Source organism: Elephas maximus, chromosome 25 (genome assembly GCF_024166365.1).
Source record: "Elephas maximus indicus isolate mEleMax1 chromosome 25, mEleMax1 primary haplotype, whole genome shotgun sequence".
In the NCBI taxonomy this organism is placed as follows: Eukaryota; Metazoa; Chordata; class Mammalia; order Proboscidea; family Elephantidae; genus Elephas; species Elephas maximus.
The window spans coordinates 4,096,455-4,120,799 of record NC_064843.1 but is presented as its reverse complement, the minus strand read 5'-3'; the positions used below and the strand labels follow the sequence as shown (position 1 = coordinate 4,120,799).

Sequence of the window (24,345 nt, the reverse complement as noted above, 5' to 3'; positions counted from 1 at the left end):
CTGCACCGCGGGATCCTGTGCTGGGCTGCCTTCTACAGGGCCGCCCCTCCTAGCTCAGTCCCAGGTTTGTGGTAGTGAGCTCTGGTGTGTCTTCCTCCCAGCCCAGCATGAGGTCAGCTCTCTGCCTCTAAGCTGCTAGGATTTCTTTAACTGTAAGCCTTTCAGCTTTCAGTGTTCTGTGCCGTGATCTTTAGTTTTGCTTTTGTGACACCCAGTATGTCTTTAATTATCCAAAGGGGCATTGTGAAATTCTCTAAACAAAACTAATCTTAATTTATTTACATAAACATGAAGAGTCCATACACATGTTTTGGTGATGGAATGTTACAGAATCAACAGTTCTGGGGTGTCAGGTCTCTGTCCTTTTTGAGGGAGGACAGCAACTATGTCCTATTCATCTCACATCCCAATACCCGCTATGGGCCTGGCGCTTACACCTGGTCTGGGGCTGCACTCTACCTTTACCCAGTGTTTGGAACATTTGGCTGACAGTCCATCAGCTTTTTCCGTGTTTACCCAGTCAGCAGAAGGGTGAGTAGGTAGTCACAGTCAAAGGCTCAGTTCATGCCTGTGCAGCTTCCTGAGGGCCACACAGGTATGTGGCCCGTTGGTGGCCCACCCTCTGCCCAGCAGGCTGCTGTAAGCACTGGTCTGACCACATTGTTACGTCACTTTCTGATGTCTTCTCTGTAGCTCTGGCTTGCTCTGGCGAGGCTCGAGACCTATGAAAATGCCCGCAAGGTCCTAAATAAAGCCCGGGAGAACATCCCTACAGACCGGCACATCTGGATCACAGCTGCCAAGCTAGAGGAGGCCAACGGGAACACACAGATGGTGGAGAAGATCATTGACCGTGCTATCACCTCTCTGCGGGCCAATGGCGTGGAGATCAACCGTGAGCAGTGGATCCAGGTAAGGTCACATGCCAGGCCGGACTCAGTCCCCTGCATGCGGCAGACGTGTGTGGGAAGGGGCACCACAGGTGCTTCTCCTGTGACATTGGGTCCGCTCCCCTGCCAGCCCTTATGGGTCAGGACCCCGAACATGTGGTGGCTGGACGTCCTTTTCCCCAGATATGTGGCTGGTGGCCCTGCACCAGCAGAGATGACATACCTGAAATGTCTTATGACTTCTTCCATCTTCCTGTTTTTTAACTTTTTCTGTAGGCCTGTACCCCTCGTGGTGCAGTGGTTAAGTGATATAACTATTAACCAAAAGGTTGGCAAATCCACGAGCAGCTTCTTGGAAACCCTATGGGGCAGTTCTACTCTGTCTTATAGGGTTGCTATGGGTTGGAATCGAGTCAATGGCAACAGGTTTGGGTTTTTTTTTGATACGGCTAGTAAAGGCTTTGGAGACCATGTAGCCTAATGGGAGGGCTCTGGTCCCCTCTCCTGCCCTCCTCCACAGGATCATTCACTCAGCAGGTGTCTCTGGGCAGGCTCCCCATCTCCTGGGAGCTCGGCCCAGGCGGCTCTGCCTTGGGGAAGTGCTGCTTTACACTGATCTGTGGGGACGCCCAAGGCTGCTTCTGTTAGGAAGGGTCCTGCAGAGCAGGCCCTTTTGCTTTACCCTGTGCCTCTGTGGTTGGAATTCAGTCCCACACTCCTGTGCCTCCTCCTCCCTCCTCCTGCCGCAGTCCGACTGCTGTTTTCCCAGCAGCCCCAGCTGTGTCCTGAGCCACACGTGGGGTCCCAGGTGGCCTCAGCACGGACGGAGTACCGTTACCTCCCCTGTGACTCTTCTTCCTGCAGCCTGAGCTGTGTGCTGGCTGTGAAGCCGCTTCATCTTGCCCGGTTGTCTGAACCTCCCCTTGCCCAGCACCTCCGCGTTTCCTCCCGTGGGGCGTTGCTGGGTCCTGTGTGGCTCCTTTCTGAGCATGAGCAGTTGTGGGTTTTTAATCTTAGGTGCAGGGCCTCACGTTACTTGTCCCTCTGCACTTTAACATCTGAATTCACCCTTTTGTTTGCCCACCCTTTCACCTGTATCCTTACCGTGCTAATGTTCTTCATCCCTTGGCATAGGGCCAGGGTTCTCTTCTGGTGTCACTTTCCTTCTGCCTGAAGGACTTTCTTAACCATTTTCTGTGGAGCAGGTCTTTGTGTTTGAAAGGCATTTTCACGGTACGGACTTGTAGGCTGACGGTTTTTTCTTCCGTTACTGTAACGATACTGCTCTACTGTCCTCTCGGCGTGTTTTTCCAACGAGAAACGTGCTGTTGTCCTCTTCTTGGTTCCTCTGACATGATGTATCTTTTTTGTTTGTATTCCTGGCTGCTTTGAAGATTTTCCCTGGTTCTGAGCAGTTTAAGGAGGACTGCCTCAGTGTGGTTTTCATGTTTCTCGTGCTTTGGGTTTGATGAGCTTCTAAGTTTCATCAAATTGGAAAAATTTGGACCATTGTTTCTTCAAATATTTTTCTTGCCCTCCCTGCCCCTTCCGGTACAATTACACATTCATTAGGCCACTTGAAATGGTCTCACAACTTACCAATGCTCTGTTCATTTTTAAAATTATTCTCTTTCTGTTTAATTTTTTAAGTTCTTTTAAGATAAAATTCGCGTTCGTACAATTCCCCCACATCAAGGAGACAGCCCTGTGGCTTTTAGTGTGTTCACAGAGTTCTGTAATCGTCACCACAGTCTGATTTTAGAACGTTTCCTCACCCTAAAAAGGTACCTCACACCCATTAATCTCTACTCCCCGCCCCCCGGTCCTAGACAGCCGCTGTTCTATTTCTCTATAGGTTGCCTTTTCTGCAGATTCTGTGTAAATGGATCATGTAATCTGTGGTCTTCTGTGACAGCCTTATTTCACCCAGCATAATGTATTCAACCTTTAGCTATGTTGTAGCATGAATGTATTAAGATCCTTTGGCCATTTTTAAATTGAGTTACTTGTCTTTTTATTATTTTGTCTATTTATTGTTTTATTATTGAGTTGTGTTGAGTTTTAAAAGTTCTTTATGTATATTCTGGATACAAGCCCTTTATAAAATATATGCTTTGCAAATATTTTCTCCCATTCTGTGGGTTTGCTTTTCATTTTCTTGATTGTATTGTTCTTAACACTGTTGTTTTTAATTTTGATATACTCCAGTTTTTTATTGTTGCTTGTGCTTTTTTGGTGTCATATCTAAGAAACCTTTTCTAACCTAAGGTCACAAAGCTTTTCTTCTACTTCCTAAGAATTTACAGTTTTAGTACTTTGATTTAGGTCTTTGACCCATTTTGCGTTAATTATATGCAGCTGGTACGAGGTAGGGGCTTCACTTCCTTCTTTGCATGCGGATATCCAGTTGTCCTAGCCTCATGTGTTGAAGAGAACATTCTTTCCTCACTGAATGGTCTTGGCATCTTTGTAGAGAATCAGTTGACCATAATGTAAGGGTTTATTTCTATACTTTCTTTTCCGTTGGTCTGTCTGTCCTTAAGCCAGAACCGTACGTAGTCTTCTGGTTACTGGAGCTCTGCAGTGAGCTTTGAAACGTGTGAGTCTTCCAGTTTTGTTCTTTCAAGAGTGTTTTGATTATGCTTGATTCTTGCATTTCCATGTGAGCCTCAGATTCAGCCTGTCAGTCTCTAAAAAAGCCAGCTAGGATTCTGATAGAGATGGCACTGAATCTGGGGGTCAGCTTGGTGAGTATGGCCATCTCAGCAGTACTGTTTCTGATCCGTGGACATGGGACGTCTTTCCATTTATTGAGATCTTTTAAAATTTCTTTTAGCGATGTGTTATGGTTTTCAGTGTACAAGCCTTGCACTTCTTTTGTTAAATTTATTTCTAAGTCTTTTATTGTTGGTGTTCTTGTAAATAGAATTATTTTTCTTAATTTCATTTTCAGATTTTTCATTGCTAGCGGATAGAAATAGAATTGATTTTTGTATGTTGTTTTGTTGGTTTGTATTCTACAATAGTTTTGCTTCTTCCTTTCCAGCAGGGATACCTTTTATTTCTTGCCTAATTGCCCTGGCTGGAACCTCCAGTGCAATACCCCAGCCTGGCCCCTGATCTTGGCAGGAAGCACCCAGCCCCTTACCATTGAATGTGATGTTTGCTCATACAGCTCAGAAATGCTCTGTCCATGTTTTTTCTCTCTGTTTCATTTTGCATCGTTTCCATTGGTATCTTCATCTGCGGTGTCTACTTTGTCGTTAATCTCACTCAGGGCGTTTCTCAGTTTTGGTCTCTTTTCTGTCTTCCATGTCTTCCCTTAACATTTTGAACACATGGAGTACTGCTGTGACAACTGTTTCCATGTCGCCGGTGTCTGTCTCTGCCACCCAGCATAGGGGTCTGGCATCAGAGTGCTTGACAAACACAGAAGGAGCCGGTGAAGCTGCATGCATCCAGCCAGCCACGTCAAGTAGGCGCCCACTGTGTACAAAGTGCTGTTAGACCGCTCAGTGGGGGAACTGCTGCAGTCTTCAAGGTGACTGTGGAGAGAGGCCGCCACAGGGTGAACACAGGCAAAAGAGAGCTGAGCACTGACCGTCACCATGTATAGACTGACCGCCACCACGTATGGAGCAGGAGACGTGAAGGGAAGTCAGAAGGAAAGAGAGAGAAAGGAAGATAGAACACGTGCTGTAGCTGGAAAAGGGGAAGTGGTTCAAATGGGAGAGGTGGCATGTGGTGATGAGCAGAACAGACCCAGGTCCCATGAGATGGAGGCTGTAGGGATGCTCCCAAGTGTTTTCACACACAGACTCACGTGACACATGCACTCACACACACAGACACAGACCGGCATGTACACAGACTCACGTGACACATGCACTCACACACACAGACACATGCGCACACACACACAGACCTACACGTACACACACAGACCTACACGTACACGCACAGACCTACACGTACACACCAACTCGTACACATGCACACAGCCTCTCACACGTGAGTGCATGCACACACAAACACACAGACGTACACACACAGACCAGCACGTACACACAGATTTGCATGAGACGTGCACTGACACACTTGCACACGCAGGTGCACACAGACCTGTACACATGCACATAGACATGCACACTTAAGTACAGACTGACACTTAGATGCACATACAGATGTACACGTACAGACACAGATGCGTGTACACACAGGCTGTCACGCACACATACCAGCTGTCACAGTCACGTACACATGGTCACTTTCACACACATACACACACACAGACTCTCACAGAATGCTGTTTGGTCTGTCTGTAGCGATGTTTCCATCCTGTCGAGAAGAGTAGCCGCCAGGTTATGATCACCATTTGTTCAGCACCTACTGTGTACTGGGCCATTGCTAAGTGCTTCTTGGATCCTACGTTGTGTAGTCCTTGCCTGCTTACTCTGCAGCTGCTGTCTTCTGGAACACACTTAGTGTGTTTTGAGCCTAATGCTCTACCAAAAACGCTTGGAAGCGTCCCTCACAGCCTCAGGCTCACAGTTTGCTCTGTTCATCCACACCAGTGTTCACACTTGAATCACTTCCTCCCTCCTTCCAGCCATGGCGCATATTCTGTCCTCCTTTGGTCTCTTTCTTCGGATGTGCTTCGTGCCTCCTGTGTGTTCTGTGTGGGGTGGCCTCTCTCGACTGTCACCTTGAAGATGGCCTGTATGCAGAAGTCCCCACTGAACTGTCTGACACAGCACTTTGTACACAGTGGGCACTTACTTGATGTGGCTGAATGGATAAATGCAGTGTCATTCGCTCATTCTGTGTTTATCAAGCACTTTGATGCCAGGCCTGTGCTGGGTGACAGGGACAGACAGACATCAGTTAACAGATAGACGGACACAGACGAGCCTGACAGGCCATCACGCACATGCAGTTAAAGGCCGTGGTGCGTTGAACCCCTGGCGACAGGTGGACATCTTCGGCAGGGAGTGGCAGGTGCTTTCAGGCTCCTAGGTTGTTGTGTTCCCCCAGGACGCCGAGGAGTGTGACAAGGCTGGCAGTGTGGCCACCTGCCAGGCGGTCATGCGTGCTGTGATCGGCATTGGGATCGAGGAGGAGGACCGGAAGCACACCTGGATGGAGGATGCAGACAGTGTGAGTGTCCGATGCAGTTTGTGGGACAGGCGGCTCCACCTCAGGCTGCATTTCAGTTCTTCTGCTGCACACATTTTATACGTGGTTCAGCATAAGGAACGCATAGCTTTCGTTAACTTGGTTTATATGGTAAGCAGTGGTGTGCACAGTGAGGGCCTGGCCCTGAGCCACACGCCCTGGCTCTCACCTCTGCTGCCCTTGGGCCTCAGCAGCACTCTTCCTTGTGTGATGGTTGAAGAGCCACGGCACAGAGTCACCCAGCAGGTGACCAAGGCCACCCGGGAGGGACCAGGTACCAGGTGTCTCGCTGTCTGTGCTTGGACACCCAGGTGGCCCACCACCCCTTGTCTCTGTTACAGGTGACACTTCAGAAGACAATCTGTGTCCAAACTTCTGCCTTATTTGAGATTACGTCCTTAGAATGGGATTCCAGAGGTGGAATTATTAGGTTCACATCGAAGAACATGTCTGAGATGTTTAACACAGACATGGCCCTCTCTTTTTTCAGCCTCGAATCTGGAAATAACTTCAGACTTAATAGAAAAATTACAGAATGGTACCAAGAAGCCTCGTATGCCCTTCACCCAGTTTCCTCAAGTTTACCCCTTTATCACATTTGCATTATTGTTCTCTACACAAGCACAACATGCAGGTGTAAACACCCACACCCAGTACAGTCACATGCACACGCACACCTGCACACATGCGTTTACACACTGATACACACATGCGCACACCACACACTCAGCACACGTGCACACACCACGCTTACCACATTCACATGTGCACACACACATGCACACATATACCATGCAGCACTCAAGAGCGCAGACATGCACACTCACCACACAGCACTCAACACGTGTGCATGCACACGCACATACCATGCAGCATTCACACGTGTGCACACAGACACAGATGTCAAGAGTAGGTTGCTGTGTGCTGCTCCTTTGAGTCTGAGTATGTCCTTGTATGTTTCCTGGACCAGGGAGGGCTGTTCTCACACACGGCTGCAACACAGGTACCAAAGTCAGGAGATGGCATTGATGCAGCGTGATCATGTATCGCACAGACTTTATGCAAGGTTCTCGGGTGTCTCACTGAATGTCTACCAAAACAAAAACCTATGTGGTGTAGGAGCTTCCAGGGTCACGCACAGCCAGCTGTTTTTGGTCCCCTTTGATCCCTGTGACTTGGACATGTTTGAGGAGTGCAGACCAGCTGTTTTGTAGTGTTCCTCAATTGGGATTTGTGTGGCATCTTCTCTTAGCCAGCAAACCTGGCAGTGGTACCATGACCCCCTCCTGGTCCCAGCAGGAGGCTTACGGGGTCTTTGTGCTGATTGACCACCAGACTTCCCGCTGTTTTCCCTTCGTAACGAGTAAAGCTCCTGTGGGGAGATAGTGTGAGACCCCATGTAGATCCTGTTTCTCTCGGGCGACTCTTGCGTTAGGACCGTGTGATGACGGCAACCTCACTGAGTTGGTGGGTGCTGTGAGCTCTTTTGCATCACGCCTCCCGTGTTAGTGGTTTAATTCTCCAGTGGCAGCCATTCCTCTCACGTGTGTGACACACGTGCTCTCTGCCCACATCGGGTCGACTCAGGACCTTGGTCTGAGCAGTGGGATTGTAGCCGCTATTTCTGGTGACGCTCACACGGTGTCGTTTTCTGTTGCACACGCATCGCGGTGTGACCAGAGCAGAGGCACTGTTATTTATCATGTGACGTTCAAAACACTGAAGAGTGAAGAATAGCTAAGCAAATGTTCTCGGGGTCATCGTGTTGGAAGAGAGTCCCAGCACCTGGCTGTCAGGTGCATTTATTTCTGGACAGAGTGTCACACTCTCGCCTCTTACTGCCTTTGACAACCCATTGTCTCTCTCGCACCTTCTGGCATCAGCATGGCTGGCTCTCAAGCCCTCTGTCACGCTGCGGTGGATGTGGTGTCTCTTGTGCTCGGGCTTGCAGCGTGTTCTGAGTGCTCCATGGATATTGGGGTCTGCCCTGTGCCGGCAGCCCTGGACGGCTCCTGTATCTCGGCCTCTGCTTGAGTAGAGTGTGCTGTCCCAGAATGGGGCCAGGAGGCTTTGCGCCCGACCTCCAGGCCTTGCCCTCCATGGGCCGGAGCCTGGAAGATGCAGGGAAAGTGCTTCTTGGCTGGGGGTGCATATCTCTGTTCTCGCTTAACCTGCTCCTGCAGGTGCTCCTGGCCAGGGCACTGCACCTCATGATGGGGCCTCTGGTTCTGGGGTGGCCAAGAGTCAGAGTGAGGCTGCTGACAGAGGAGGACAAGGGTTGGAGGCCTTGGTCACACCCCTACAGCACCTATTTCTGTGGTCAGGTGGCCCTCGGGCACAGAGGGTGACAGCGTCCCTGCTGGGGAGGCATGGATGCTCCTGGGTGCGCACGTTTGGCAGCTTGGGCACAGAGGGTGATAGTGTCCCTCCTGGAAAGGCACGGGTGCTCCCAGGTGTGCAAGACGGGTGACTCACAGTCTTCAGTCCCACCTTAGCCCCCGTCCCTGGATGTCATGGCCACAGCATGTCTTCCCACACCCTGACCTGAGGCGCACATCTTGGTGCAGGGGTCTTGGTGACTGTGAACGCAGAGGGCAGGGGCTTCTGTCAGGTAGTCAGAGTAGACCCACGTACCACCAAGCGTCCTGTGTGTGGAGCTGAGAGGCCTGCATCTGAGCATATTCGTATGAGCCCTTGATGGCGGCGGTGAGACCTGTGCATAAAGCCTCTTCACAGTGAGCAGGGCCCAGTTTTTCTGCTCCATGCTCGCCAGGGAGCAAAGCTGCTCACTCGTGTGTGGAAGACAGGACCAGAAGAGGATAGGTCTGTGTTTTCCCAGCTCTGCTGAGGAACAGCAGCGCTGTCACTTAGCGGTTGCCAGAGGGTGTGGGGTGCCTGGCCACACTGGGCTGCTGCTTCATTTCTCTTCCCCCCCTAGTGCGTGGCCCACAGTGCCCTGGAGTGTGCTCGTGCTATCTATGCCTACGCCCTGCATGTCTTCCCGAGCAAGAAGAGTGTGTGGCTGCGAGCAGCTTACTTTGAGAAGAACCACGGCACCAGGTAGGCAGGGCCCCCAGCTGCTCCTGACTCCACTCGGGATCAGGCTTCTTCGAGGCTACGAGGGTGAGGGGCAGAGCTGGGAGAGCAGAAGATTTTATGGCGCTGGGCTAGTACGCACAGCTCCTTCTGAGGTGGGTTGCCCCTGCTCTGCAGCTGAGAAAACGGAGGCCCAGGGAACCCTCCCTGCTGCTGGTCACTGGCCTGGGGCTGAGACTTGGCCTCCTGTACTGCTGAGGCTCCTGCTGGCTCAAGGGGTGGGTGGGGCTAGGGTTGGGGAGGCATGTTTTTCATTTTAGCTGTGCTGGCTTTGGTTTTTGGCTAGTTTTTGTGCTCCGAGGAGGTCTATGACAATTTTCTTTAATTGTGTTCTTTAATTGGAAAAATCTTTTGGGTCTGTATTATGAGCTACAAATGCTGATTAGATTAGGTGTTGCAATTTTGTTCTGAAGGCCTAACTCCCCAGGGCCTCCCTCCCCCGCTGCACACTTGCCCACCCACCCACACCCCTGTGCATATTCACACACTCGCCCCCATGCACATTTGCCCTGCTCACCTCCTGTGCACACTCACCCGCCTGCGCGCTCCCTGTGGCTGTCTCTGAAACATTGAGCCCTTGGCTCTTTTCTGTAATGAGGTTGTTCAGTCCTAATCTTTTGAGGGGATCTTTCCACAGGTCCCTGAAGTGCCTTTCTCCCCCACCGCCAGGTGGTTTGGTGTTTGTTTTAGCATGAACTCCTTGGAGGGTTCTGAGGTGGCAGCTGCTTCCTAGTGTGAGTGCTCACACTAAGGATTCCCAAGGGCAGCCCCGAGAACAGCAAGGGGCAGCCCACTTGTTCGGGCTGTGGTTGTGTGCCTGCCACCCCCGTGACCCACTCTCACAACATGGCTGTGTGTGTTCCCCAATACCCGCCCTCTCGCCGTAGGCGTGTGCCTCTCTGATCCACCGTCATGGCATGTGTGTGCACCCCCTCAACCTGCACTTATGGCGTGGTTGTGCGCCCCCCTGACTTGCTCTTATAGCATGGGTGTGCACCCCCACCAACCCGCCATCACGGCATGGGTGTGTACGCCCCCCATGACTTGCCCCCGGGGCGTGGGTATACACCCCCCGACCTGCCCTCATGGTGTAGGTGTGAGCCCCCCTGACCCACCCTTACAGTGTGGGTGTGTGCCCCCCCAACCCACCATCACAGTGTGTGTGTGTCCGTCCTGTGACTCACCCCTCGGGGCATGGATGTGCCCCCACCGTGACCTGCCCTCAGGACATGAGTATATCCTCCCCCATGAACCACCCTTATGGCTGGCTGTTAACCCCCCATGTGACCTCCTCTGAAGCATGGCTGTCATTTCCCTCCCACCATGTGACCCTCGAGGTGTGGGTGTCATCCTTACGGACGTGGGCTCTCACTGGTGACCTTGACCCCTGGGTGCTGTGTGCAGCGTTTCCACCTCCATTTCTGGGGACCATAGTGGTCCTGCTCCCTCCGGCCTTTTAGCCTCACTGGATGGCAGGCAGAGCTTTGTGCTGGGTTATCTCAGGGGATGGCATTGCTATCTCAGATATACTTTCTCCAGAAGAGACTGAATGTAACCTGTGCAGACACAGAGCCCAGGGGGCCCAGTGATGGATTGGCATTGGGGCCCCATGGTCCAGGTGGCCCTCTGTGGGGCCTGATATTCTTGCTCAGTGACCTGAAATGACATCTCCTCACGAGACAGTTCCCCTCCAAAACCAGAAGAGTAGGCTTGGACCATGACCTCCACCAGCAGCAGGCACATCCTGTGGCCCACCCCAGACTCAGGCTGTGAGGTCCCTTGTGGCGCTCTGCCGTCAGTCTGCAGTATGTGAACAATAGGCTGCTTTGTAGAACCCGCCCAGAAGTTGATTTCAGGGCTTTTATGGAGAGAGGAGATTTCCCCACACTCTCCCCATCATAAAACCGATAAATCATTTATGGTGCCGGACTTTGGAGCAGTAACTGTCTTTACAGCCCTGTGCTGCTGTGAGTGCCGGCGCTTTATGGCCCCGCTAACGGCACCCTCTGCTTGCAGGGAGTCCCTGGAGGCGCTCCTGCAGAGGGCCGTGGCCCACTGCCCCAAGGCCGAGGTGCTGTGGCTCATGGGCGCCAAGTCCAAGTGGCTGGCGGGAGATGTGCCTGCCGCAAGAAGCATCCTGGCTCTGGCCTTCCAGGTGGGTGAGTGGAGGCAGGCCACGAGGGGGTGTGTGCCTGCTGACCCTGGGCACTCCCACTGCTTGTCCCTACGTGAGGAGTAAGGTGGTCCTGGGCCTAGCTGGAACACAGGTCGACGCCATGCATTGTAAAACAGTCCCTCGAGGCCTTTCCCTCAGTCCTGAGCCCAGAATGCGCTTCAGGGTCCTGTGCGGGCTGCCTGGTGAGGGCCAGCCCCAGGTATGCCATAGCGGTCCCAGCCTGGCTGTGTGACGCCCGGGGCCATGAGGCACGCAGCTCTTACCTTACTGTTTTGTTCATACCCTGGTATTTCATGACCACACAGATGTTATAAACTGTAGAGTGTTGTGTGAATGGCATCATGTTGTTATGACCCAGGCTAGTAAAATAAAGTCCAGCCTTCTTGCCTGAGCACTAAGGGTGGGGGCAAGCCTGGGTCTGACCGTGTGCACCTGGTTGTGAGAGCTTGAGCTGGCCCGCCGTCACCTCTGAGCACTCCTAGCACCACTCCCTGGTGTCTGGCAGCCCAGCCCTGGTCCATGGTACATCAAGCCTAGGGCTGTCACTCTGGGCGGCCCTGTGGGGCTGTGAGGTTGCTGACCACACATGGGTGGCTGGTGAGTGGCCAGTGGCTGCTGCTCCTGCCTGTAGGCTGTCATTGGGCTTCCATCCTGGGGCTGCTACTCAGAGGACTGTGGGTGGGCAGTGTCCCTGGGCCCTGCACCCTCTATGGCTCTGTGCAGCCTTGGCACCCCGCACACTGCTGTGATACCCAGGTCACCGGCTGGGGGGTGGGTCTGCACGTCTGGGGTGGAGCAGCTCCTGCTGAGGCCTCACTTGCAGTGGCACGAACATGGAGTGTCTTCCAGGTGAGTCTGGGTTCCTAGCTGGAGTCTGTTCCTTGGCCTATGACCTAGAAGTGCTTGGGGCCGGACCCATCTGCCAGGACGAGGCAGGCTCGGCCTGGTACCGCTCTTGGGTTAGTTGATCTGGTCAGTTCCTTCCAGTCCCAAGCCTTCTACCACTGTGTTCCTTGCAGGCCAACCCCAACAGTGAGGAGATCTGGCTGGCAGCCGTGAAGCTGGAGTCGGAGAACAACGAGTATGAGCGGGCCCGGAGGCTACTGGCCAAGGCGCGGAGCAGTGCGCCCACAGCCCGAGTGAGCTGGGACCCAGGGGCTGTGTGTGTGTGTTTGTGGGGGAAGGGCAGAGCTGCTGGGTCCCAGGACCAGATCCTGGGGGGCTGCATGACCATGGGGGCAGAGCTTATGTGTCCAACAAGGACAGGAGAGCTGGTGGTGGGTGCCATAACTCTGGGCAGGTGCAAGCGGCCGTGATGTTGTATTTGCCTCAACAGGTGTTCATGAAGTCTGTGAAGCTGGAGTGGGTGCTGGGGAACATTGCTGCTGCCCAGGAGCTGTGCGAGGAGGCCCTGAGGCACTACGAGGACTTTGCCAAGCTGTGGATGATGAAGGGACAAATTGAGGAGCAGCAGGAGCTGACGGACAAGGCCCGGGGGGCCTACAGCCAGGGGGTGAGCCCGGGGGAGCCTACAGCCAGGGGATGAGCCCGGGGGGCCTACAGCCAGGGGGTGAGCCTGGGGGACAGGGGCCTACAGCCAGGGGGTGAGCCTGGGGGACAGGGGCCTACAGCCAGGGGGTGAGCCTGGGGGGGGGACAGGGGCCTACAGCCAGGGGGTGAGCCTGGGGGGGGGACAGGGGCCTACAGCCAGGGGGTGAGCCTGGGGGGGGGGACAGGGGCCTACAGCCAGGGGGTGAGCCTGGAGGGGGGACAGGGGCCTACAGCCAGGGGGTGAGCCTGGGGGACAGGGGCCTACAGCCAGGGGGTGAGCCTGGTGGGGGGACAGGGGCCTACAGCCAGGGGGTGAGCCTGGGGGGGGACAGGGGCCTACAGCCAGGGGGTGAGCCTGGGGGGGGGACAGGGGCCTACAGCCAGGGGGTGAGCCTGGGGGGGGACAGGGGCCTACAGCCAGGGGATGAGCCCGGGGGGCCTACAGCCAGGGGGTGAGCCCGGGGGACAGGGGCCTACAGCCAGGGGGTGAGCCTGGGGGACAGGGGCCTACAGCCAGGGGGTGAGCCTGGGGGGGGACAGGGGCCTACAGCCAGGGGGTGAGCCTGGGGGGGGGACAGGGGCCTACAGCCAGGGGGTGAGCCTAGGGGGGGGACAGGGGCCTACAGCCAGGGGATGAGCCCGGGGGGCCTACAGCCAGGGGGTGAGCCCGGGGGACAGGGGCCTACAGCCAGGGGGTGAGCCTGGGGGGGCCTACAGCTAGTGCCCCTGGCGTGGGTGCGAACCGGAGGGCTGTGGTCAGTGCCTCGGGCCCTGGCTCTTACTCAGTGCACGCTGCACACACGGTGTTCAGGGCAAGTGCAGCGTGAGATTCAGGGTGATTTGCGCGCACGTTACGTGCACACGCACGCATTGTCATGTACGTGACCGTCACGTGGCCCAGCGAACATGGCGACTTGAGAAGCATGTCATGGCTCTGTCACGTCCTGTGCAAGACCCTCGAGAGCCATCGTTCACATTTGTTTTTTGGCCACAGTTAAAGAAATGTCCCCACTCCACACCCCTGTGGCTTTTGCTTTCCCGGCTGGAGGAGAAGGTTGGGCAGCTGACCAGAGCAAGAGCTATCCTGGAGAAGTCTCGTCTAAAGAACCCAAAGAACCCTGGCCTGTGGTGAGTCCTGGGCCAACGCCTTAGCTCTCAGTCCCTGTCCTTCTGGCTGGCACTTGGAGGGCCCGCTGACGGTTTGTTGTCTTTGATCTGTGTTCCCATGAGGATGCACAGAGCACAGGGGTGGGCACACAGGGAATGGGCAAAGCACGAGTGCAGGCATCTCAGGGCGTCTTGTCTGTAGACCCTGTGAGTACTTGTGGTTGGGCTGGAGTGAGGCAGACGCTGCAGAGGTGGGAGGACGGTGGTTTCTGGGCGCTGCACTCAGGAACTCACTTGATTGGGGCGTGGCTGTGTTGTGACTGCAGCACTGGGCTGGTACTCTGGTGGGCGGGCTTTGCAGGCTGGAACTCCAGCTATTGTCGCCCACCGAGGCTGAAGCCCTCGCAGATAGAGCTTTCCAGAAGTTGCCAGAACACTCACCAGGCACATGGGGGACCTTGCGATCTGGCCTTTCTCCTCAGGTTGGAATCCGTGCGGCTGGAGTACCGGGCGGGGCTGAAGAACATTGCCAACACGCTCATGGCGAAGGCACTGCAGGAGTGCCCCCACTCAGGTGAGCTCAAACAGACTTTATGCCAAGCAACGTTTTCTTTGTGTGAATTGCTTCAGCCGGAAGGCTCATCTCTGCTTGGTCTAGATTCTGAGTTTCAAGGTGGAGGAGATCGATTTCAAATTCTGAAATGCTGCAGTTTCTTTTCTTTTACAGTTTGTTTTCCTTTTCACCCCAGGTCTGTAAGTAATGCAAGCATAGCGTAGACAGGTTGGGGGAAGTTAAAAGAAGGAAATAAAAACCACCAATGACCCCACTACTCAGAACTCACTATCTGCAGCCTGCATTACAGGAAAAAATTAAAGTCATATTGTGAGTTTTAAACTGAAACCGTTGTAAAAATGTATCATTAAATTTCCAAAATGTAAATTTTAATGGCTTCACAAAATTATCTTCTGTGGATTTGCCAAAAATGTACCACCCATCTCTTGGTTGGTGTTGGATCTCTGGGTTGTCTTCCAGCTTTTAGATCTGCTGTTCCTTCAAAATCACTATCTTTACGTGGAAATGCTTAGTATCATTTCTGGTGATTTGTTAGGCTAAACCTAAGGCATGAAGCGATTGCATAGCGGGGGGGCAGGGCCCTGGGCTGGCTCTGTGAGCAAAAGTGGGCCTTTAGGTGAGGTCTGCACACACCCTCCTGGGCACCTGGTCTTGCCAACAGGAATTTTCTCAAGTTCAGCCTTTGTCTGACCCTCAGGCATCCTCTGGTCAGAAGCAGTTTTCCTCGAGGCCCGACCCCAGAGGAAGACCAAGAGTGTGGATGCTCTGAAGAAGTGTGAGCATGACCCACACGTGCTCCTGGCCGTGGCCAAGTGAGTACAGGTAGAAACGGGGTCTCCAGGGCTTGGAACAACATCCTCCTGCTTGGATGGGCTGGAGGCAGGCGCGTATTGAGTGGTGCCACCTTGTCTCTGGGGTGGGGCTGGCCACTTCAGGCCATGGGGAGCATCCGCTTCCTTGGGGCTTGTCCGACTGACTGCTGCTGTCCAGGCGAGGCTGCCACGTGACCTGTGGGCATGTGCCGCCCCAACCCGCCCCACCAGGGCTTCTTGGGATGGGCCAGCTCACTCTGCCCTGCTGCTTCTTAGGTTGTACCTAGCATGGCCTAGGTGGCTGGCTTTGGTCCCGACAGAACTTAGGAGTGGCGGGGGCTGTGGCTTTCCTTGTGCTGGGGCAGGAGGCCTGATTGCATCCACATTTCTGTTCCCTCGGAACATCCAGGACCTTGAGTGCTCCCCCCTCATGTCTGGGTGCTGAGACACGTGTAGCCGGGCCCTGGGCCAGTGCTGACACACGAGGTGCTATTGGGGCCACAGAGCCTGTGTCGACCAAGGGTCGGGGTCAGGAGGGCTCCCTTAGGGACAACTCAAGCGGGACTTTGGAGGGCCAACAGTGCTTATACATGCACTGGCACTGGAATGCACAGCCTGGGCAGGAGTGCCGTTCTTGGCAGGGAGCCAGGGGAGGGTGAGCTGAGACTGGCCAGGGTGTGGGCCTTGAGGGCCTATCTGAACTACTGGAAAAAGGACAGCCTGGGAAAACCAGGCCTCGGTGAAGGGCCAGAGCAGGGTGACCACAAGGTGGGCAGGAGAGAGTGTGAAGGACCATCAATGAGAACGCTTCAGGCCTCTCCCCGGGGCTCCAGAGCTTCTGCGCAGGACTGAGACCTGGCCAGGGCATGTCTGCTGCCCAGGACTGAGGCCGGGACACACTAGATCAGTGGTGCCTTTGGCCCCAGGTGCCAGGCTGGAGGCCCCTCCCCTCCTGTGTTCTGCCTGACCAGGGGTCTGGTCTCCACCTGCCTTTGCCCAAGTGGCCAAGTGAAGAGGTAGCCGGTTTTCCACCCCTTCGTCTTTTTTCCACAGAGCTCTCCCGTTGACCATGGTCTCCAGGTGGTCTGGTGAGGCTGCCCTGGCCCACTCCAGCTGTAGGGGTGGAGGGCAGACATGGGAGGGCAGGGAGGCTCCCTGTGGGCCTGGCTCATCCTGCCCTTTTGCTTCCATCTCCCAGAGAGATGTTTATGTCTGAGGCTCTGATAGGGCAGCCATAAAGTCTCGTAAAAGGCTTTGCTAAAGCAAACACCCCTTCTGGCCGCTCCCAGGCCCACGTTCTGAGTTTGCTATCAGGGTTGTGCCCTTCAAATCACAGTTTATCTAATGCTGATCAATTAAGACTGCCACAGGCTTAAAAAGCAATCAGGCTATCAGTGCAAACTCTGGGGCCTCAGGGCGAAGCGGGCACAGCTGGGCGTGTGCAGGCAGCCCAGACAGATCCACAGGCCTGTGGGAACCGCCCACTGTACTGTCCTGCCATCCTATGGGGAGGACTCTTATGGGGGCCCTGAGTTGGAGCCTACCGGGCCCAGCCAGACTTGTGTCTAGGGTGAGTGTTCTCCCAGGCTGGCCTCCAGCTCCTGGGATCTGGCTGGCCTGGCCCCTCTGCCCTGGGCCAGTTGCAGTGGAGGCCCTGGCCCACCCCTGGTGCCAAGTCACAGTGCTGATGGGAGGCTGGACCCACTCAGGCAGCACTCCTAAAGCTGGCCAGCAGGATGAAACTTCTTGTCAGGTTTAGCTCTGTATCTTTATATATGACCCAGGGGAATATAATACCTTAAAGGAGTTTGGAAATCTCGTTTTGTGGGTTTCTGTTTTAAGATGCAGTTGGAGTGCCCCCAACGTTAGTCATCTGGCGGTGTTGGTAGTACAGGCCCCATGCCTGGTGGTGAAGGCTGTACCCTCATGTGGGAGCCTAGGGAGTCTGGTGGACAGAGCTCACGACGTGGAGTCACTCCGACTCGCTGTTCGAGCCACAAACATGCCCTGTGGCTGGAGCAGCAGGGAGCCGTGACCCCGGCGGCTGCACCTCATCTGCATTTGTGCCCCCTTGGGTCAGCAGCCGTGGTGACCAGGCTCACTGTGGCCTACCTTCTCCTGGAACAGGCTGTTCTGGAGCGAACGGAAGATCACCAAGGCCAGGGAGTGGTTCCACCGCACCGTGAAGATCGACTCGGACCTAGGGGATGCCTGGGCATTCTTCTACAAGTTTGAGCTGCAGCACGGCACAGAGGTGAGATGCTCCACCAAGCACAGCAGCTGTTCCTCTGCTTTCGGGCCCTTTGTAGGGGTGGGGTGGGGTGGTTATAGGAGACATTCTGGACGTGCAGGTTAGTCTGGGGGTATCATCCCATAGGTGACAGTCTGGGGTGTGGACCCCTAGGACCAGCTCATCAGTTCATGTCAGATCACGTCAGCCCTTGGTTCCTTACCCCTCAAGTTGCCTGTGTCACCAACAGCTTCTGGACGCTTCTATCCTATCTGGGTGTCAGCTCACGGAAGGTGGACTCAGGCCCTTCTGAGTGAGATGCAGACTTGGGACCTGTGTGTTGAGGCCTGGAGACTGGCAGTCCAGTGTGGGGGGTGCTGCACCCCCTGGGATGGAGGGGCTCTGTGCTCCACTGGAAGGGGGTCTATGCTCCCCAGAATGGGGGAGTTCCATGCTCTGCTGAAACGGGTCCACACTCCCCAGAACGGGGTTCTATGCTCCACTGGAATGGGGTTCATGGTTCCCAGAATGGGAGGGCTCTGTTCTGCTAGAAGGGGGTCCACGCGCCCCAGAATGGGTGTGGAGGCTCTGTGCTCTGCTGGAAGAGGCTGTCTTGAGCAGCATGCCTAAAAGACAGCTTTGCTTGGAGGTTCCAGGTGCTTCCGGGACTTGCTCCCCTCCATCAGCGGGGGTGGGGGGGGCGCCCTGCTAAAGCAGCTGTGTGTCCCCAGGAGCAGCAGGAGGAGGTGAGGAAGCGCTGCGAGAACGCGGAGCCGCGGCATGGGGAGCTCTGGTGCGCCGTGTCCAAGGACATCGCCAACTGGCAGAAGAAGATTGGGGAGGTGCTCGTGCTGGTGGCCGCCCGCATCAGGAACACCTTCTAGAGGCCAGACTGCCCCACGGGGACAGCCGCTGCAGGGCTGCAGGCCGCACTAGGGGCTTGTGTGGCTCCGCAGGCAGCACCTGGGATGGGGGGCTCTGTTCTGCTTGCCCATTAAATATTTTTAATTTCATGACCGACGCGTCTTTCCTGGACCTCTTTGGCGTGAGCGTCACCACCTCACTCAGCCGCGCCGTTGTTTTGCTGCACCTCTGCAGGTGGGACAAGGAGGACACACAAAGGGTCCAAGAGCTTCACCGCTGGCTGTGCCGGGCAGGGCCGCTAGTAGTTCTTGGCTTCAAAAAACCTTTTGCAGAGAAAACGGCATGGCGGCTCCGCAGTGCCCAAGGCTCATGGAGAAGGTCTCCATCACCTGAGGCTGGTGACGGCTGCTTGGGGGCACAGCCGGTGTGTGGCTTCTCAGTGAACGTTCCCTGTGTCCCACTTGGAGGGCTTGCTAGTTCCTCCTGCATCAAGGGGTGTGAGGGGAGGCACCCAGCATCCAGGAGTGTTTGCAGCTGCACAGGGTTGTGCTGTGAGAAGACTGAAGCAGGAGCTCCCTGGGGTAGGGGGGTGGTGCCCCCCACTGCAGCACAGCCCAGGACAGTGGGGCTCCTGGGAGTCTGCAGCCAGCAGCAGAGCCTGCCTCTGCCAGGGAGTCCGAGGCACATCTCCAATGAATATGTAACCAAGAACAGACTTTCCCGCCTTTGCAGGTAAATTTTATTCTTCCTAGTTTATAATCAGCAATTTCATTTTGAGGACATTTTAACTGTCCTCTTCTGTAGATTGGAAAATGTGCTACCTGGGAGACTTCTCCATTTTTCACTTGCTAGGATGGATGTGTGACAGCGTGACAGCCATAGACCCGGCCCCGCCCCCACCACCCCTAGGGCCTCCGCAGCCTGAGAAGAGCAAGTAGGACCCTGCAGTGCCTCAGGGGGCCTAGCCCAGGGCGCAGGCTTCAGACCAAGGGCATGGGTAGCCCAAGGCTAGTGCTGGTGGTCGTCAGTCTGCACTGAGCCCCTGTGTGCAGGGCCTGAGCTGGCCATCCCTAGAGGAGCCCTCCCCTCGTGCTATCCATGAGGTCCAGATCTCTGTTCTCACCTGGCGCCGCCAGGGGCCTGCTGGGTGTGTGGATGCATGGGAATTGCAGGAGACATTGGCCTGTGTGAGGTCTGGACTGCTGGTGGTCCGGAGCCATTGGGGCCCTTTGCATTTTCCTTGAAGAGTGGTCCTGCAGCTTCTAAAACTTGAAAGCCATTGCTGTGGTCTTTACAAATGTAGAAACAGGCCCAGACTGTGCCAAGACTAAGGCCCTGTGCGTGTCAGGGATAAGGGCTTCAGCAGGGCCTGGGGGAATCTCGGAGCTGTTGAATGTCCTTCCTGGGTCTTCTGATCTGTGAGAGAATTATTGTTTCCCATCGCTTTGAGATAGACTGAACCCCCAATGTTTCTTCCTTTCTTAAACTGCGAGTTTTGTACCCCAGGGTAAAGGCAAGTGTGCTCCAGAGGCCTGATCTGAGGCATCCTTCTCTGTCGCCCAACTCCTGCCCCCTGCACCGTTTCAAGGCTGCGACCCTGCACCTTAGACCCTGGGCACTTGAGGCCAGCTCCCTGGGACTGTCTGGTCTGTGGGACGCACTATACTGGGGTAGGCCCCATTTGTCCAAGGGCACAGCCCTCCCCGGCACAGGAGGCCCCGCAGGGTCTTTTCATGCTGGAGCTGTCCTTGAAGGGCAGAGGGGCTCCAGACGCCTGGGAGCCCAGGAGTGGGGAATGCACTCGGGAAGTCCCGCCTCAGGGGAGCTGCTGGGGCAGGACCCACGCCAATGGGGCAGGGGTGGAGTCAGGTCCTGTTCACCTGGTTTTGATGTCCCACCTCGGAGGCTAGGGGCCCCCACATTCTGTGCCTGTGAGCAGCCCGTGGTGGGAGGGGGCACAGACAGGCCTCCTGGGGCCGCCCCCACCCCTGCCAGAGCAGGCCGCCCTGAGGCCAAGATCCACAGGGACTGACTGGGAGAGAACCCCAGGCAGCTGCCACCCTCCAGAGTCAGGTTAATTGAAGATGCGATTGGATAGGAGGGAGGGGGCGGGCGGGCTGGGAGTCGTCGCCTCCTCCCCTCCTTCTCTGTCCTCCTTCCCTCTTCTTCCCTCCTCCCCACTTCTGTTCGGAAGAGCCAACTTCAAAAGCCTCGGTCGCCCGCCGACCAGGGAAGCCATTGGCCAGCCCCAAGGCCCTTTGGAGTGGCAGGCAGGCCCTAGCTCCCAGTCTAGGATCCAGGTCATGTGTGTGGCCAGAGGACCCTGCCCCTGACGGGCCCATGGTGAGCAGGTCTGGGGAGGGGGCTCAAGGGGCACGGGTGGCTGGGAGCGAGAAGGCCCACAGATGCCTGCTGCCCCCTCTGCCCCGGTGGGAAATTCCCAGTTGGTTCCCAGCACCGAGGAGCCCGGGCAGGGTCCGCTCGCCCTGGCCTTCCTGGAAGTGTGAGGGGGAGGGAGGGAGGGCCTTCTGATTCCTGGTGCAGCGGGCTGCCCTTGTCCTGGGTGCCTTCCTGGGACCCCTTGTCAGCCCGGCCCCCTGCCCAGCAGCAGGTTCTCAGCTCATTGTGACCTCTGACCTGTGGCAGGCAGTGGCATTTCTGTGTCCCCTCTCCTGGGGACAGCAGGCTCATTGCCGCTACAGGGTGAGAAGCTGGAATGGAGTCCTTCCTGTCTCGATTCACAAGATTGATTTCCAGACTCAGCTGGGGCCTGCAGGGTGGGTGGTATGGGGGGGGTCAAGGGTAGGTTTGGGGGCTGGGGCACACAGTTCTCTGAATTGTGAGCTTTGGGGGGCTTCCCAAGAGTGTTGTCTCCCCTGTTCCTGGGGTTGGGGGCTGTGGAAAGATTTGTCTGGTGGGGCTGTCGCTCCCTTGTCACCCTGGGGGTTCCCCAAGCCTTCCCCTTCCCATGGGGTGTGGCCTGGGGCCTTGAGTCCTCTCCTCTGTCCTTCTTGGGTTGGGGGTGGGTGGGAGGTGGGTTATAGCAGAGCCAGGGGCAGGACTGCCAGGCCACTGTGGGGAGTGGGTTCCTAGGGGATCAGCTGAGCGACCCAGAGGAGAGCCCTTCACAGCCCCTCTGTTCCCCGTGCCCCTTGTGTTGGGGGTGGGCTGAGTTCAGTGAGAGGAGAGCTCAGTCCTGTGGGGGTGGTGCCCAGAACAGCAAGGACCGCTAATTGGACCCTTAGATATGGTCAGGGACTCAAGCTGAGGCTTCCTGAAAGCTGGCCCTGCTTGGCCCGGCAGTCCTGGGTGGGCACTTCCTGCCCTCCACCCTGGCCTCCCACCACCCCACCCTGCAATTCTGCACCCTGTGGTCCAGATTTTGTCTTGTCTGTGGGCCACCGTCCTTCCCTGAAATAGGCCAGTGGTTTTCCTCACCTAGGACTTTGTGGAGTGGAGGTTGTTCTCTACGCAGGATGGAGACATTGGTAGTAAGGTTGGAACAAGGCAGGCCTCCTACCTGTGGCTGAGCAGAGTGCCTGCGGGCACATGGAGGGCAGCCCTGGCCGCACCTCCATCCCCACCCGGCAGACCTAGTGCCTGCCCTGACCCAGTGTCCCCTCCAGGTGTCCCTCTCGCCCGCGCTCTGCGCCCTCCTGCTGGCACTGCTGGGGGTCACGCCGGGCCGGGCAGGGCTCCGCGCTTGTAGCGTCCCCGACGTTCTCCGGCACTACCGCGCAGTCATCTTTGAGGACCTACAGGCTGCGGTGAGGCGTATTGGGCCCAGGCCCGAGGGGACGGCGACGGGCGCCAGACACCTGCATTTCACTCACAACAACCTATGGCGGGAACGGGCGGGGGCCTCCTGTGGAGCCCAGAAGGTACAAGAGGGCCCGCCCGCCGCCTCGCTTGGGCCCTCACGGTAGCGTCCCTGCCCACCCGCTGTCCTCGCTTCTCTCCCCAGGAGCACAGTATCCTCTTGTCCATCACTTCCCTTGGTCGGACCTTGCGCGGGGCGGTGTCCGGGCGCCGCCGCGGGGCCCTGGAGAAAGCAGCGTGGACGGTGGCCGTGCGCACCGAGGCGGTGATGCGGCGCCACTGCTGGACGCCGCGCCAGGTGCGTGTTGCTGTGGGTGTGCCTGCTGGCCGGCCCCATTCGCCTGTCCAATGTCTCCCCATCGTTCGGGCGCGACTCCCTTCCCCGGGGGCTGAACGCGAGCAGCGGGCGGGCAGGCGGGGACCGACCGTGCGCTGGCTGACCGCTCCGCCCCTGACAGCGGAGCCCGCGGCGTCCGGAGACACCGCCTGCCCAGCGCCGCGGCGGCCGGAGGCGGCTCCTGCTGCGCGCCCTGGACGCAGTCGCCACCTGCTGGGAGAAGCTGTTCGCGCTGCGCGCGGCGGCAGCTGGCGGCTCCTAGCGCACCACGCCCCGGCCCGGCCCCGTGGCACAGGTCCCGCCCCATAGACCCGACCCCGCCCCGCGGTACTGCTGCGCCCCGGCACGCCCCTTAGGCCCGGTCCTGCCCCTACCACCACTGGGGTGTGGGCGGCGGGGGACGAGCTAGTGGGGCCCGCGGAGGTCGGGCCTCGTGCGCTGAAGACGGCGGCTCAGGTTTTTCCTTGTCGCGGCCTGGCTCTCCGGGGACGCGGGGCTGGAGGGCGCCGAGACCTCAATAAACGGAGCTGGTGCTGCTGGCCTGCTGCTTTCCTTTGCCTGCTCTGGGTGGGGGGAGGGGGTCGCCTGGGGTCTGCGCCCTCGTGGGGAAGGGGAAAGACAGGCCGGAGTAGGGGATGAGGCAGCAGGGGGCAGACGCGGGACGCTGGACGCGGGCTCACGGGGAGGGGACTCCTGCGGCTCCACTGGGGGCCCTAAAGAGCCGCGTGCCCCTCCCACTCCCGTCCGGGCAAGGGAGGGGGTGTGATGGAGGAGGGGAAGACTGAGCTGGGGGAATTCGGAGCAAAACAACCGGATAAAGGAAACCGGCAGGAGGGAAGCACGAGCCGCTGGACCTTGCTGCGAGTGCGGCTAGGTCATTTCCTACGGCCAAGGCCCCAGAGACATCCAGCCCCCTCCGTGCTCAAGTTCCCCCCCACCCCGGGACTCGTTGTCTCCTGCCCCAGGACCATGCAGCTGCTTGGCGGGATGGGGTGATGGCACTGGCGCCCCTGATCCCGCCACCCATAGCCTATATCGGCCCCGGAGTCTGTGGCCCTACAGGGAAGGCTAAGGGGGGCAAATGAAGCACCCGCTGAGGGCGACGTCGTCCTGCCCCCTCCATGACATCACCCCTCCATGACGCCCACACCATGTGGAAGAACCCCGCAGCCCCAAATCAGGCCTTGCCTCTCTCATATCTGGCAGATCAGGGACCAGCTAGAGAGTGGAAAGGGCTTCCTCACCATCCCTCAGCAAGAGGGAGAAATAACCACAGAAGGCTGACCTGGCTGAGCTCCACGCCTAGACGCATTGACGTGTTAACGCACGGAGCCTGCATACTGGGAAGCGTTGAAGCACAGGGAGGTTACTACACTTGTCCCAAATCACACAGCTAGGAAGTGTGAGGTGAGACCCAGCCTAGAACACAGTGTACCTGTGTGTGCCCCACAGAGGGCTGGTGGCCAAGCCACAGGCTGCTCTGCTAGTGTCTGGTGGCACACGTATGGTCCTTGGATCCCTCGTGTGTGGCATGTGCTCCAGCAATGCTTCCCAGGACTCTTGATAAGGCACAGTCTGGTGGGGGGGACCTGGGAGGTTTCCCCAGAGGCTCTGTCAAGCCCCAGGCCAGTGGCTGGGTGGATGCTGGGGGTGGGGGCCTGTCATGGTTGAGATGGTGTCCAGATGGTGCTGAGAGGTGGTGGTGTGGACCCCA

At 56.8% G+C, this 24,345-nt stretch overlaps 2 protein-coding genes across 3 annotated transcripts in view; both read left to right on the top strand.

Moving 5' to 3' along the window:
* PRPF6 (pre-mRNA processing factor 6) overlaps positions 1-18,624 on the top strand; it is a 38,511-nt gene extending 19,887 nt beyond the window's left edge. Inside the window, exons 11-21 of one of the 2 annotated variants that reach the window (XM_049869173.1) lie at positions 694-912; positions 5,925-6,047; positions 9,004-9,125; positions 11,178-11,316; positions 12,357-12,476; positions 12,674-12,850; positions 13,883-14,016; positions 14,478-14,569; positions 15,267-15,381; positions 17,509-17,635; positions 18,343-18,624. In XM_049869173.1, coding sequence (XP_049725130.1) covers positions 694-912; positions 5,925-6,047; positions 9,004-9,125; positions 11,178-11,316; positions 12,357-12,476; positions 12,674-12,850; positions 13,883-14,016; positions 14,478-14,569; positions 15,267-15,381; positions 17,509-17,635; positions 18,343-18,495 — 1,521 coding nt within the window. In that variant the 3' untranslated portion in view covers positions 18,496-18,624. The remainder of the gene's footprint in view (positions 1-693; positions 913-5,924; positions 6,048-9,003; positions 9,126-11,177; positions 11,317-12,356; positions 12,477-12,673; positions 12,851-13,882; positions 14,017-14,477; positions 14,570-15,266; positions 15,382-17,508; positions 17,636-18,342) is intronic. The other variant, XM_049869174.1, reaches the window with a different exon arrangement.
* Positions 18,625-20,667: 2,043 nt separating this feature from the next.
* Positions 20,668-22,893, top strand: C25H20orf204 (chromosome 25 C20orf204 homolog). The gene is made up of 4 exons (XM_049869598.1): positions 20,668-20,818; positions 22,102-22,356; positions 22,440-22,592; positions 22,753-22,893. The coding sequence occupies exons 1-4, from the start codon at positions 20,816-20,818 to the stop codon at positions 22,891-22,893; spliced, it is 552 nt and encodes a 183-aa protein (XP_049725555.1). The 5' UTR covers positions 20,668-20,815.
* The last annotated feature ends 1,452 nt before the right edge of the window (positions 22,894-24,345 follow it).